At 39.3% G+C, this 13,111-nt stretch overlaps 1 protein-coding gene across 4 annotated transcripts in view; it reads left to right on the top strand.

The window, feature by feature from the left end:
* The window catches only part of CPQ (carboxypeptidase Q), a 460,217-nt gene that overhangs the window by 373,186 nt on the left and 73,920 nt on the right, over positions 1 to 13,111 (top strand). For all 4 annotated transcript variants that reach the window (XM_082722832.1, XM_082722829.1, XM_082722830.1 and 1 more), the window contains one exon: positions 8,369 to 8,570. In XM_082722832.1, the coding sequence (XP_082578958.1) occupies positions 8,369 to 8,570 (202 nt within the window). The remainder of the gene's footprint in view (positions 1 to 8,368; positions 8,571 to 13,111) is intronic.

The following is a 13,111-nucleotide window of genomic DNA, read 5'->3' as shown; positions in this document are numbered from 1 at the left end:
ACCTGGAGATCATGACCTAAGCCAAAGGCAGATGATTAACCATCTGAGCCACCGAGACATCCCTATATTTATTATTTCTGAGATTGCCTAAGCTCTGCTTCTGTCTTAGAAAGCTACATATCAGGACACTATTTGGATACTTTGAACAGTATCACTCACTTGTTTATTAATTTGACAAGTATTACTAGATGCCTCTTGGCTTGGTGCAGGAGGTGCACTAACAAACTAACAAGATCCCTGTTCTAGTGGGAGAACTTTGATTTGAAGGGTTTTATTGAGGCCAAACATCACTTCCTCCACCAGCCTCTCCCCGGTTTTTTCCTGTAGCTACCATCCTTTCTTTGTACATGTCTCTTTCATAAAGCTCAACACATTTAATATAACTGCCAGTGATCGCCTCTGCTGGGAAACTCTGCCCTCTCATAAGGAAGCAAGCCTACCTTTGTCATCTCTTATTTTATTTTATTTTTTGAAAGATTTTATTTATTTATTTGACAGAGAGAGAGAGAGAGATCACAAGTAGGCAGAGAGGCAGGCAGAGAAAGAAGGGGGAAGCAGGCTCCCTGCTGAGCAGAGAGCCTGATGCGGGACTCGATCCCAGGAAACTGGATTCGTGACCTGAGCAGAAGGCAGTGGCTTAACCAACTAAACCACCCTGGCGCCCCTTTGTCATCTTTATATACAAACTCCTTCATAGGTAGGTTGGCAGTATGGTCTCTTATTAAATCCTAGGAAACATTTGCAAGAGAAAGGGGGCACTCTTAGTAATCATACCAAGACAAAAGATATAAACTTGGACTGCCCAGGGCAAAAAGGGGTATATGATCACTCTATGCCCTGTTACTGTCTCAATGACTATTGAATAAATACAGTTTGCTCCTGAAGAAACACCTTTACTGAAATATGGCTACATATTTTGCTTTTTGCTTTAATTGAGGATCAATATGTAGGAAATCATGTTAGGAAAAGTGTTTCTGCCTCTTTTGTAAAACTGTTATTGGAGACTCTATTAGTTTGTTCAGTGTTCCTCATATAAAGAGCCACATAATAATTCCTCTTAGAATTGTATGCTGGAGAAATTGTTGCTTTTTTCAAGGAGCTGCTTTCTTCTCCTAGATAATGAGAGTTCTGCGATACATCATTCTTCCCCGTTACCCTGCCAGCACGAACTAGAGCTAAAAATTATATCCTTAAATGGCTGATAGGGTATCATGTCAGAGGTCCCAGTTGTGACTTTCTTTTTCCTGAAACATGTCTGAGCACCCACTATGTGCTGAGCTTTCTTACTTCAGCCGGCGATATGGCAGAGATCCACACTGTTGTGATATTTGCCTTCATGTCACTCTCTTGGTTCTAGAGAGTTTGAATGCTTTTAAAATACGGTATTAGGATCTTTTCTTTTAGGAAATCTTTAATCCTTTCTGGAGAGGGTAGGTATTAAAAACAAATTGGGGGTGCCTGGGTGGCTCAGTCTCAGACTCTTGATTTCCCCTCAGGTCATGATCTCAGGGTCCTGGGATCCAACCCCACATCGGCGGGCTCCACACTCAGCGGGGAATCTGAGATTCTTGCCTTCCCTTTCTCTCTGCCCCTCCCCTTGTGATCTCTCTCTCTTTCTCTCTCTGTCTCTCTCTAAAATAAATAAATAAATCTAAAAAAATTTTAATAAAGTGCACTAGCCCAGCACATTAGATAGGGGTGTGGTGTGCTAGGAATGGAAGGCAAGGGGAGAAGCATGAAGTCACTTGAATAGACCAACTGCTGTGAAGCTCAGTTTTGCCTATTATTGTTTTTTTTTTTTTTGTGAGGTTTGAGACCCACTATTATGCTTTTGAGAAAGAAAAAAAGGCAAACTTATAAAAATAAAATTACTTCTAAAACTGTATTTAGCACCTTTACTATTAGCAAAGACTGCTTGATCAAATAAAGTATATAAGAATATTGTCATAATCCAAAAATACTGTAAGTGCCTGTCTACAGGCTGTAGAGAAAGTGAAGCAATTGATTGTGTTTTAATATGATACGCCCTAGGATTGAATGAATATTTGTGTTCTAGAATATAGTCTATTTTTGCAGGACAAGAAAATAAATACTGTATTTTTTAAACAAATAACTTGGCCGCTTATAAGAAGATGAACTCGGCTGTTATTCCTAGAGAAAGTCTTAAAGAAGCTGCTCTAGTCTTCCCAGCCAGAAGAAGGGGGTTAGAAGTCCACTGGAAAGCACTGTCTTGGTTAGTAAACACCACCATCAAAACCTAGAAACAGGTCTTTATGTTTATTTAGCATGTAACAGTGTTGAAGAAGAAAGGTCAACTGAAGGAAGGCTTCCTAATTTAGGCAATTAAGGACTTCCTTTTGAACCTGAGGAAGAATGGGAGTGTGGTGGGTACAAGAGGAGAAATAGACAGGGTGATGCCATAAGAAGGAAGGGTTGAGAAGGACAGAGAATGAAAAAGGCAGAAGAGGCTGCTTCTGCAGAGCTGTCCGTGCTGGACATTCCTCTTCTATGACTCCATATTGAAATGTGTATAAAACAGCTAGCTTGAAACACTTGACCAATGTATTATATTATATTAAAAGAATTGGGATGTCTGGGAGGCTCAGTTGGGTAAGTGGTTGACTCTGCACAGCTCAGGTCATGATCCCATGGTCCCGGGATTGAGCCTCACATTGGGCTTCTTGCGCAATGGGCAGCCTGCTTCCCCCTCTGCCCACCACTCCCCTTGCTTGTGTGTGCTCTCTCACTGTGTCTCTCTGACAAAAGATAAAATCTTTTGAAAATTAAAAAAAGGTAAATGAATCAAAATTTCTTTGTGGAGATCTCGAGTCCCACTGATTCTGAGTGTTGACTATGTTGCTCCAACATGCAAGAATAAAATTAAAAACTGAGATTGACATTAACTTGCCATGCCTTTTTTAAGTCTATCTACTGAATACTCTCGATAATGCATTCCTTTTATTCCTAAAGGAAATGTGAATATAGTAATCATATTTCCTCTGTAATATAAATAAAATTCATATTTCTTTTAGCCTATGTTTATGCCATATCTTCAGCCTTCCCACTCACTGTTGTTACCATAGTGACATTTATGGAGGGATCATGTGTCTTCAGTAGGTTTAAAGGCTATCTGTGGACTTTAACCAGCTCAAGAGGAGACTTATTGAGAACTAGAGCGCTTCAGATGATGTTGTAAAAATTGGATTGCCTGAAAACAGAGATTCAGCTCACAACAGAATCCTTCTGTGCATACCCAGAGAATGATAGAGTGTGAGAGGGATCTTCAGAAGCCATTTATTCTGTTCCCTTCTCCAGGCAGAACAGTGGCTAAACCACAATAGGTGTCTGCCACTTTAGAGGTGATGTAACTTACCCAAGACTGGCCATTCCCCCAGGCTGCAGCCAGTGTTGCTGTCAAATAAAAATAACTTACAGCCTTCCACCTTGTCATCATCCCTTTTCTGGTTCTCCCTCGGGTACTCAAGAATGTTCAAAACTGAATACCGGGAGACCATCAGAAATAAAAGGTTGAACTTCAGGGTAGATCTGAGCAGAAAGTCAAACCTATTCTTGGCTCTGCACAGCAGGGAGAGATTGCTTTACCTGTTATCTAATCCTGACAGCTGTTGGGGGCAGAAGTTCTATGAAGAAACCCCCTCCCCACCTCCACCCCATGAACTGGGAACTCCAAGGACATTGACACCCCTGGGAAAGGTGATTGCAACAACTCAGCACGTAGTATCATAAGATGGTGTGCTTCTGAGAACTTGTTTTGAACCCTCCCTCCACGTGACCCAACAGTGTTAACACCGTCATCTGTAAAATATTAACTTTATGGGGCAGGAATGTGGTACTGGCCTCTGTCAGGATGGAGTTTACTTCTTTGAGGATTGACCTGAGGAGGCTACATTATGAATTTGAATAGTTAGGAGTGTCCTTTTTTTCCTCCATCTGCTTTTGAGATTGCAGTGTCACTTGAGGTAAAAACCAAAGACATGTCACCAAGGTTATGAGAAATTAAAAGCTTTCAACAAAGAAGAAACCAAATCTGAGGAGAGAGTAGATGTTGTTGAATTTGAGTCTATATTTCTGAAGAATCACCTGGAATTTTACAAAATCCAAGAACACAAACATCATCTTTGTGTTTATATTAAGGAGTTAGTGTTTTAAAGCATGCAATTTGTATTTTAAACATTTTTCTTCTTTTTAATCTTGCATTGCACCCAAAGAATACTAATAGTTACCAAATTGTTCTTTTGCAGAGTAACCTGACCCTCTCAGAACAGAAAAAAGAAAAAGAAGTGTAATAGGATGTGATTGTAGCACAAGGCAAAGTTGAGTCCTCAACCCTGAGCAGATATTACCTAATGCAATGATGCTGACCCCGGCTCCCTGGGAGCATTTCTCTTCATTACATTACATACATTACACAGCAATGAATGACAGTTTCCATGGCGCCTAATAAAGAGATTTTTCTCTTTATTACGTGAGCAAAGTGGGGCTTACAGAGACTGTCTGACTTATCTTTGAGCTTCTCAGCCTCCTCATCTGTATGTGGTGGCTTCTCTTATCTGGTGCTGGTTATCTCAGGAATGAAGTATTGAGTCCCTAGAAGCAGGTTTCTTCCTACACTGCGAAAACAGGAGGACAAATGCCGTGTTACACGTGCTAAAGATGGCTGAGCATCACTGCCTACAATCAGCTTTTCAAATCTACACTGAGTGCATCCCTATCAACTCCCAGCATAGCAAGGAACATGGATGCTTGTAAGGACACGTCCCTGAGAGGCAGCAGTTCTAACAGCCTACTGACCTGGCTTCCTCATTCCGGTTTCCCTGTGCACAGGCATTTGTTTTCCCAAGTCCTTCACCATGTGCTAACAATTAGACAAGGACTCCGTAAATGAGTGTCACCGACAGTGGGTGGTGTGTTTTCTTAGTCCTTTATTGAAAACATATGGAGATATTTATATATAAATAGAAGACAATAGAATGCTGCCATCACGTTAGCAACAGCTAGTAAAATTCTACATGAATAGAAATTAAACATGTCTCTACCTACGCCAGAATTCTGGTTTACGGACATCGGCACATCCTGTCTAATTCAGCTTGAAAGGATGTTTTATTATTTAGGGTTTTTTATTCCTAGTTGGAAGGAAGTCGTGAGGCAAGAGTTGTTTGGTTTTTGCTTTTGTTTTGTTTACTCCTTCCTTTGACTAATCAGATTATTTAATTAGCAGGGATGATAAATTCTGCCCAAGTAGACCTTGTATCATGATCATGGAAAATAATTTTAATGCCAGTTAAAATTTAAATTTTAACTACAGTCCCTGTATTTTTAAATTAAAAGTAGAGGACTGTGGCCTGACAGTTGGGAGAAAGCTTCAGCAGGCAGGGTAGCGGATGGATGGAGAGCTCCGGCTGTCGGAAGCAGAGCTTTTCATTTGCATTCTGGCTGCTCCACTTACTAACTGGGTAACGTTGGGAATGTTATGTAATGTTACTAAACCTCCACTGCTTCATCTGTGAAAGAAGAAATATCGCACTTGTCTCATAGCATGATTGTAAGCATTACAAGGGATAAGCTGGAAAGCCTTTCACACAATGTCTGGCACATCGGCAGCACAGCAGAAATGCCTCCTATCATCACTGTAAGCAGCTAACTGGATGGTTTATGTGGAAGCCGGCCTTAGACATTTGAGAGGTCCAGATGCTTCATAAGACCAGTAAGGGCAACCTTATTAATTTATAATAATTTATAATTTATAATAAATTATAATTTATAATTATAAACTAATTTTGCACCAGGCTTTACAATGAACTCTTTATTACAACTCCATGAGCTGCTGCCATTATCATACCCATTTCATAGAAGAAGAGACTAAGAGGTTACATAGACCACATGAAGACACACAGCCAATGATTGATTAATCTGACGATCAAACCCAGTCTGAATAATTCCAAAGCCCATACTCTTTATCTCTCTCCTGGATTGGCTGCCACACATAGCTTTAAAAGCTTATTTATATACATTATCCTCTATGTTCCTAGCGACATCCTGGAACATTGTACAGAAGCATTCACAAACTATGGAGCCCCCTGTCCCTAGGACATCTCATTTGCAGTTGAAGACAGCCAAGAAGTCCTTAATATACATTTTGTGAAGGGCCCTAACAAGTTCAACTCATGCAGCCACTTTCACTTTGGCCCACAAAGGTCTTTCCTTTGAAGGTGCTCAAAGCTCCATGTGCCCAGGCTCATTATTCTCATTGGAAGAGAGCGTTTGTCTCACTCTACAAGATGGAGAAGCCAGAGGACAAGATGGCATGACTTGGGGACAGAGGGAGAAAACCAGTCACCACCCCCCTTGGTAACCCAACAGAGAACAGAACAGAGTGGGTCCAGGGCTGTGTCCACCTCACCAGACGGCTCCATATGTTGGGTCTGACAGCCAAACTGCTACCTAACCTCACTTCAACCTAAATAGTGCAAGATCAACAGTGCTTTGTCTAATATTGTTGGAATGATGGATCTGCCTGCAGTAGGGGAACCCTCACTAATATAAGATCATCCAATTTTGTTTTCATTTGCAGATTATTGTGATGTTTCTATTCTCCTTTTTACACGAGATCAAGTTTGGGGTGGAGAGTAGCAGGGCATATAAAGGGAGAAGGTTAAGACTGCCAAACGACGTGTCAACTTCCTGACTGCCTGTGTGCTGGTTACACAAATGAATCCTGAATGTGAGACATCAATACAAATATTTTGCATATTATTAACTTGAGTGATGCTGCTGTTGTGAGGTAGCCATAGCTGAAAGTGGACATGACACTTTTTATTATAAATGCCTCAGGTCTTTCTCTGAAAATCACCAGGAAGACAGAAACCCTTTGGAAGTGAGAGAGAAAGCATGAGAAGACTTCTGCTTTGTTAACTTTCTCAGTCATTGACAATGACCGCAGCAATGTGATGGTGTCTCAGGCACCCCCCATCAATCCTATAGATGCTGGCAACATCCTCCTTTAGAATCCAACACTGTTCTTGTCCTTGAAACAACTGTATACTTCCATGGCAAGTTAGGAGATCAGTGTAAAAAGGAATCTGTTCTAGGAAAAAAAAAATGCAACCCTCATATTGTTACATAAATGAAAAACCATTTGAATTCTTAATAAGCCTTCCTTATCACTCCATCTCATGCTGGTGATGGCAGGGTAGAGTCCTGGGAAGCAGAGGATTCCAGACCCAGGCTCTACCATTTGCCAGCTGTGTGACTTTAAGCAAATCACTTGACCTCTCTAATCCTCAGTTCCTTTTCTATAAAACAGCAATAACCATAAAGCCGCTTTGTCTACTTTATGGGTTCGAGAAGCAAATAAATGGAGATTGCAAGTATGAAACCTCTCTGGAAGCTCTGTGCAAATATTATTATTGATTTTTACTAGTTGAGTAGTAAGGAATGACTAGCAGTGCCATTCATTGATAGCGTGGGAATAACTCAGCCTGGTGGTTGGTAATGGATCAGTCTTGGAGAAGTGAATGGCTTCTGGGAAGCAGATAGTTAGGCCAATGGTAAAGGCCTTAAACTTGCGAGTCTAGGGCTCTGTGGCAGTTTAGTTGTACAGTCTGGCCGACAGCATCTCCTATTCTAAGCTCTTGCAGCAATATTATAGGCTACGTGAAATCACTGCGTGCTTTCTTAGCAGACATTATTTGGGAAGTCTTCACAAACTAGTGGTCTGACAGAGTTGTCAGGGTTTCCAGTGCTATGTACACTAGCAAGAGCAGTGTTTCATGTGTCGTCCTACTACCTTCCTCCCAGGAGACTCAACAGATGGAATAACAACATCAGAAACCCAAGACAACCTGTCCATTTGATGCCTAGAAGCTTTGGCAGAAGTCACGATTAAAATCAGTTCAAATACTATTTAGAGGAAAGAGGTACAGAGAAATAGGTCCTCAGGGTACACTTTCTTTTGTCTGGGCTTGACTACCACTATCTGGGGATACCTACCATGTAGGAGGAATTATATCCCAGTACACACTAGGCATTTGAGAAAATTGGTTGAAAGACTGTGACTGCTAGTAGAAAATAATTGAGTGACTCCAATATGAGGCTTTATATTTCCTTTCATTATATTTTTTAAGTCCTTCCAAGTCAACTTGAGTTTGGCAAATCCCAGAATGAGTAATTGTGCATCTCAGAACGCTTAGATAATATGCAGACCAGACCCTAGGTCAAGCAGAGCGGCATGTGTTTTGGCAAGAACCGCCTAGGAGATAAAGCATTTGATTATCGTTGTTTGATAGTTCCCAAGGAGAAGGCGATGAAGAAACAGATAATGGACCAAATACTTTTCTCTCTTGTTTAGGTAAATATTTCCAACTACAGCCTGGTGATGGAGTCTGATGAGGGAACCTTCTTACCCTCTGGGCTGGAATTCACTGGCAGTGAGAAGGCCAGGGCCATCATGGAGGAGGTCATGAGGCTGCTGCAGCCTGTCAATGTCACACAGGTCTTTAGGACTGGAGAAGGGACAGACATTAACTTCTGGATCCAAGCTGGAGTGCCTGGTAAGACCAAAAAAGGAAGTCGGATAAATGCTATTCAAACTTGTCACAGCAATACCAATAGGCCAGTTAATATGTGGAAACTCTAAACTTTTGTCTACAAATTATAGTCTGATGATTTCCAGACTTGGAATAATAATATTCATTTGTGTTTGTTTACCCATTTGTCTTCTTTTTCTAAATAATAAATTTCTCACTCCCAGAAATTCTGCTTTAATGATTCTGGGATAGGACTTAAAAATCTGTTTTTGTTTTTGGGTATTTTTTTTAACAGGTATCCGAATGGTGATCTCATGACCAAAATTTGAGAAATGGAGTACTGTTTATTATTATTACTTGGTATTATTACTACTGATATGTTTCTAGTTTTGGTTCTGTGCTAGGAAATCTTCTCTGACCCAAATAATTTCCTATCCAAGTACCATGATATCTGAAATTTTACCAGTAGAGCTTTATTCTTTGAGGGTTGGGTGCTTCCTACTAATCATTTTTTTCTTAGTGAAGTCTCTTAGAAGAGATTGGACTAAACTACTTTTCCCTGATCAGTGATTTATTAGGTTGATATTTTTAAAACAAATCCTGGGGCGGGGTGAACTTACAAAATAGGAGTAGGCCTCAGGAGGTCCCAGGACTACAAAGTAGAATAATCTTAAACAAGACAAACTTACACTACTTCACAAATTTGTCCTAGACTGGCCATGGGAAAGGGTTATTGATGATATTAAGCATCTATGACCAGAACCTGTTCCATCATTATATCCATAATTAAAAGCATTGTTAAAGGATCTTTAACAGATTTTTTAAATTTAAACTTAAAATTTTAAAATTTACAGATTTTTCTATATTTGTATTATGTCAATAGGAAGTCTGCCTTTTCAGTAGTTTTAACATTACTGTTTCCAGAACCATTTTTGTGGCTACAAAACATTCCACAGATTAAAAAACAAAACAAAACAAACAAAAAACCAAAACAAAACAAATCTCTCTCTAGATCCACCCTACTTCATTTCCCCCAGCCTACAAAGTAGATTTCACCAATAGCATACTGCGGGGATATAAGACTTTTAAAAAGCTCATTCTTGAGATAGTGTAGGTTTTTTAAAGCATATTTTAGGTTTTAAGTTTTATAATTATCTTTCATAACTAATAATAGAAGGGCTCTCCTTTATTCTAACACAAGGACCTAAATTCTCTTCAATGGTATGTGTATATTTTAACCATATTTTGAAATATCTTAAAACAGCCTTTGCGTTTAGGGTACTGTTTATCATATGGACAAATCTGAGAATCCTAAATATCTGTCATTTTTACTCATGATCAAGGTGTAAGGGAAGGGAATTTGCCCTTTTAAACTGTATGGAATAATTGGCTTGAATTCTAGATTTTTCCTGAGCCATAATTTTTTTCAATAGGAGTCTTCTTAAAAATTGAGAAAATCTGAGTTAGTTTGCAGGGTAGTAGCTGTGAGGAAATGACTGACAGACTGTGGGTGAACTGGAGTGGAGAAGGGGGGCGCAGAGGAGGAGCTGAAACCAAAAACACAGGTAGAACAAAGAAACTGGTACTTACTGCTCTAAGGGATTGTGTGCTTTTGTTGCCTTGGATAGTTGAGAATTTGCTCTAGCTTTTTTCCTCCCATGTAGATATTCAAAAGAATGGTTCTGTTTGGAATTAGCAAGTTGATGCGATTTTTCTTCACAAAGGTAAAGAGGCCTTTTCCCTCTTGCCAAGGTGAGGTCAGATCTGATCCCCAGCTAATTAGAGGGGAGTGGGGAATGAGCCCCATTATGGTTTCTGGATAAATAATACAGTTTACAATTTACTGAGTTCCTGTCACTGATCAGGCACTCCGTGTGGCTTTTGCAGACACTCTTTTTTATCCATTCAGCCATCCTAAGAGGAAGGTACAATTATCCCTGTTTTGCTCTTGAAGAATCAGATTCAGAGGGACTAAATAACTTAGTCAAAGCTATCCTGCTCTTAAAGGGCAGAAGTTACCCTGAGAACAGGCCACTTTGTGTTCAAGGCTGGTGGCCCTTTTCCCACAATGTGCAACAACACAGGGGAGTCTGGAATGCTGAGATGGTCTTCCAAATCTATGGCAGTGTCTGAAATGTTTGTCTTACTCAGCTCTTGCTTATGCAAAGGATTTCAGTACATTCCTGCTCCAGAAAAATTTACTCCTGGGGAAAGGAGTTTGTTATTGTAAATAACTACTTATTTCTTCTCACATTCTTTATTCCACTCCCCTCTGTAGCTCCATAGATCAGGAACGTTTGTAAAAAGTCAGAGGTTCATTTAGACTGCAGCTAATGTTTCTTGGAATTCTTTTTAATTTCTTTTAGGATACTATAAGATGGAACCAAATTATTGCTGACTTCCCCTATTACCATTGAGCTATCTTTTGATATTTCAAATATGAGCTATTTCTGGAAGAAATAATAGAACCGCTTATGTTGTATCTCTTGTAACCTACTGAAAATTTCAGGAACTTTAGAAAAAGGTAAAGAACCATAGTTAAACAGAAAAAGAAAATAAAAATATACCAGCTATGTACCCTGTGTTGCTGAAAACTGGCACGTTGTAGTAGCTTAAACCTAAAGATGAAATTAGAAATACTAATTAGGTTACGATTTACATAACTGCTCACCTAACTTTTCAAAAAGGAATGAGAAATAATGTTCCCAAAAAAAGAATGTTCCCCCAAAAATAATGTTCCCCAAACGAGAAATTATGTTCCCAGAGTTTTCTTCTTTCTCTTCTTCTTTCCTATCCTCCAATGATTCAATAAATGTTTATTGAGTCCCTATTGTGTCCTAGGCCTATCAAATTTCTGTAGCCTCCTGGCTGGTCCACAGTTTTTTTGAGTGTTCTGTGTGTAGTCAGTAATGAAATACTAATTAAGAACACAGAATCAAAATTCAATATGTTTTAATTAATTATAAAAGCCAAGTAGATTGATTGATGAAAGTTCATCTTTGGAAAGGAGAGATGCTGTCATTCATCAGTCTAGATGATGTCCATAACAGACATAATAACTATCAATATAAGCATAAGGCTTTGGGGATGATGCTTTTTTTTTTTTTTTAAGATTTTATTTATGTATTTGACAGAGAGAGAGAGATCACAAGTAGGCAGAGGGGCAGGCAGAGAGAGAGGGGGAAGCAGGCTCCCTGCTTACCAGAGAGCCTGATGCAGGGCTCAATCCCAGCACCCTGGGATCATGACCTGAGCCAAAGGCAGAGGCTTAACCCTCTGAGCCACCCCGGTGCCCCTGGGGGTGATGCTTTTTAAAAGAAAAGTATCTTAGATGTATTTTCCATATATATCTAAGATACTCCCTGTTTAGATATTTTTAATACTCCAGCCTCTCCTGTGGCCACTTTCTTCCATACTTCTTCCTATTCTTCCCCTCCAAATCTTAGATTCTCTTAAGGCTCACTCTGTATTCATCACTGTCCGTGAATCTTTCCTTAATAGCCCATGACACCCTATTGCCTTTCTAAATTCCAAAACACTTCTGTGTCCCACAATCTGGCATTTGAATTACACACTAATATTGTTCTTGGATTATTAGGAGTATCCAGTGATCGATTCTTTGAGGTTAAGGCCAATGGTTTCTATATAGCTTCCTCTATAGTTCTTAGTTCAATTTTGAGAAATAATTAAATTTTTATAAATCTGACATGAGAGGAGAAAACAAAAACACAAACACACAAATAAATATTTTTTCAACAAGCTTTGGGTCCCTGGTGTTAGGATTGTGGAAAAAATACAGGATGCTGAGAAAAGAAATATAAAGGTAGAAAAAATATTGGAAGAATGATATAAATTAGGGAGGCTAGAACAGCTAAGATTATTTCCATTAAAGGAATAAAGACTGAGAGAAGATGCTGAATAATATCTTCTAGTAATTTAATGTTTCTCCTACATAAAATGGTAAACAGTTGTTTTCTGACTGTTTCAAAGACAACATGAGCATGACTGGAGTAGTCTAAGAGGGATTTAGGTTAGTCTCTATTTGGAAACTCCAGATAGCAGAAAGGCTTTACATGTCAAATGTAAATCAGAGAATTAGGCTATAATTCTCTGATTATGAACTTCAGGTAAGAGTGAGAAGAGTCTGTTTCACCCTGAATATGTCAGTAAGGAGATATAATCCACGTGTCCCAGATGTCCTCACATGCATCCTTCTTGAACATCTTCTTTCTTTAGAAACTCTTCTATAAAATATACACTAATGAGAAAAATTATATACTCTCTTAATGTGACCTGAGAGAGTGAGCCCACCCTGATTCTATATCTACCAATAAGAGTTTCCTTGTCTGCTTCAGAATCCGAGAGTCAACCTTTTCCTAATGTTGTTGGCATGTGGTAGACAGTGTGCTGGAAAGAATTAGAGTGTGTTTTCTGGCTTTTGACTTCTAACTGCATGTTCTGTCTTAGGCAAATGATGTAATTTTTCTCAGCCCACACTCATTTCTTTCTTTTTTTTAATTGAAGTATAGTTGACACATGTTGTGTTGGTTTTAGATGCAAAGCTG

Source organism: Mustela nivalis (genome assembly GCF_964662115.1).
Source record: "Mustela nivalis genome assembly, chromosome: 2".
Classification (NCBI taxonomy): Eukaryota; Metazoa; Chordata; class Mammalia; order Carnivora; family Mustelidae; genus Mustela; species Mustela nivalis.
Note: the sequence above shows the minus strand (reverse complement) of the source record. Positions and strands in the feature narration are given on the sequence as shown.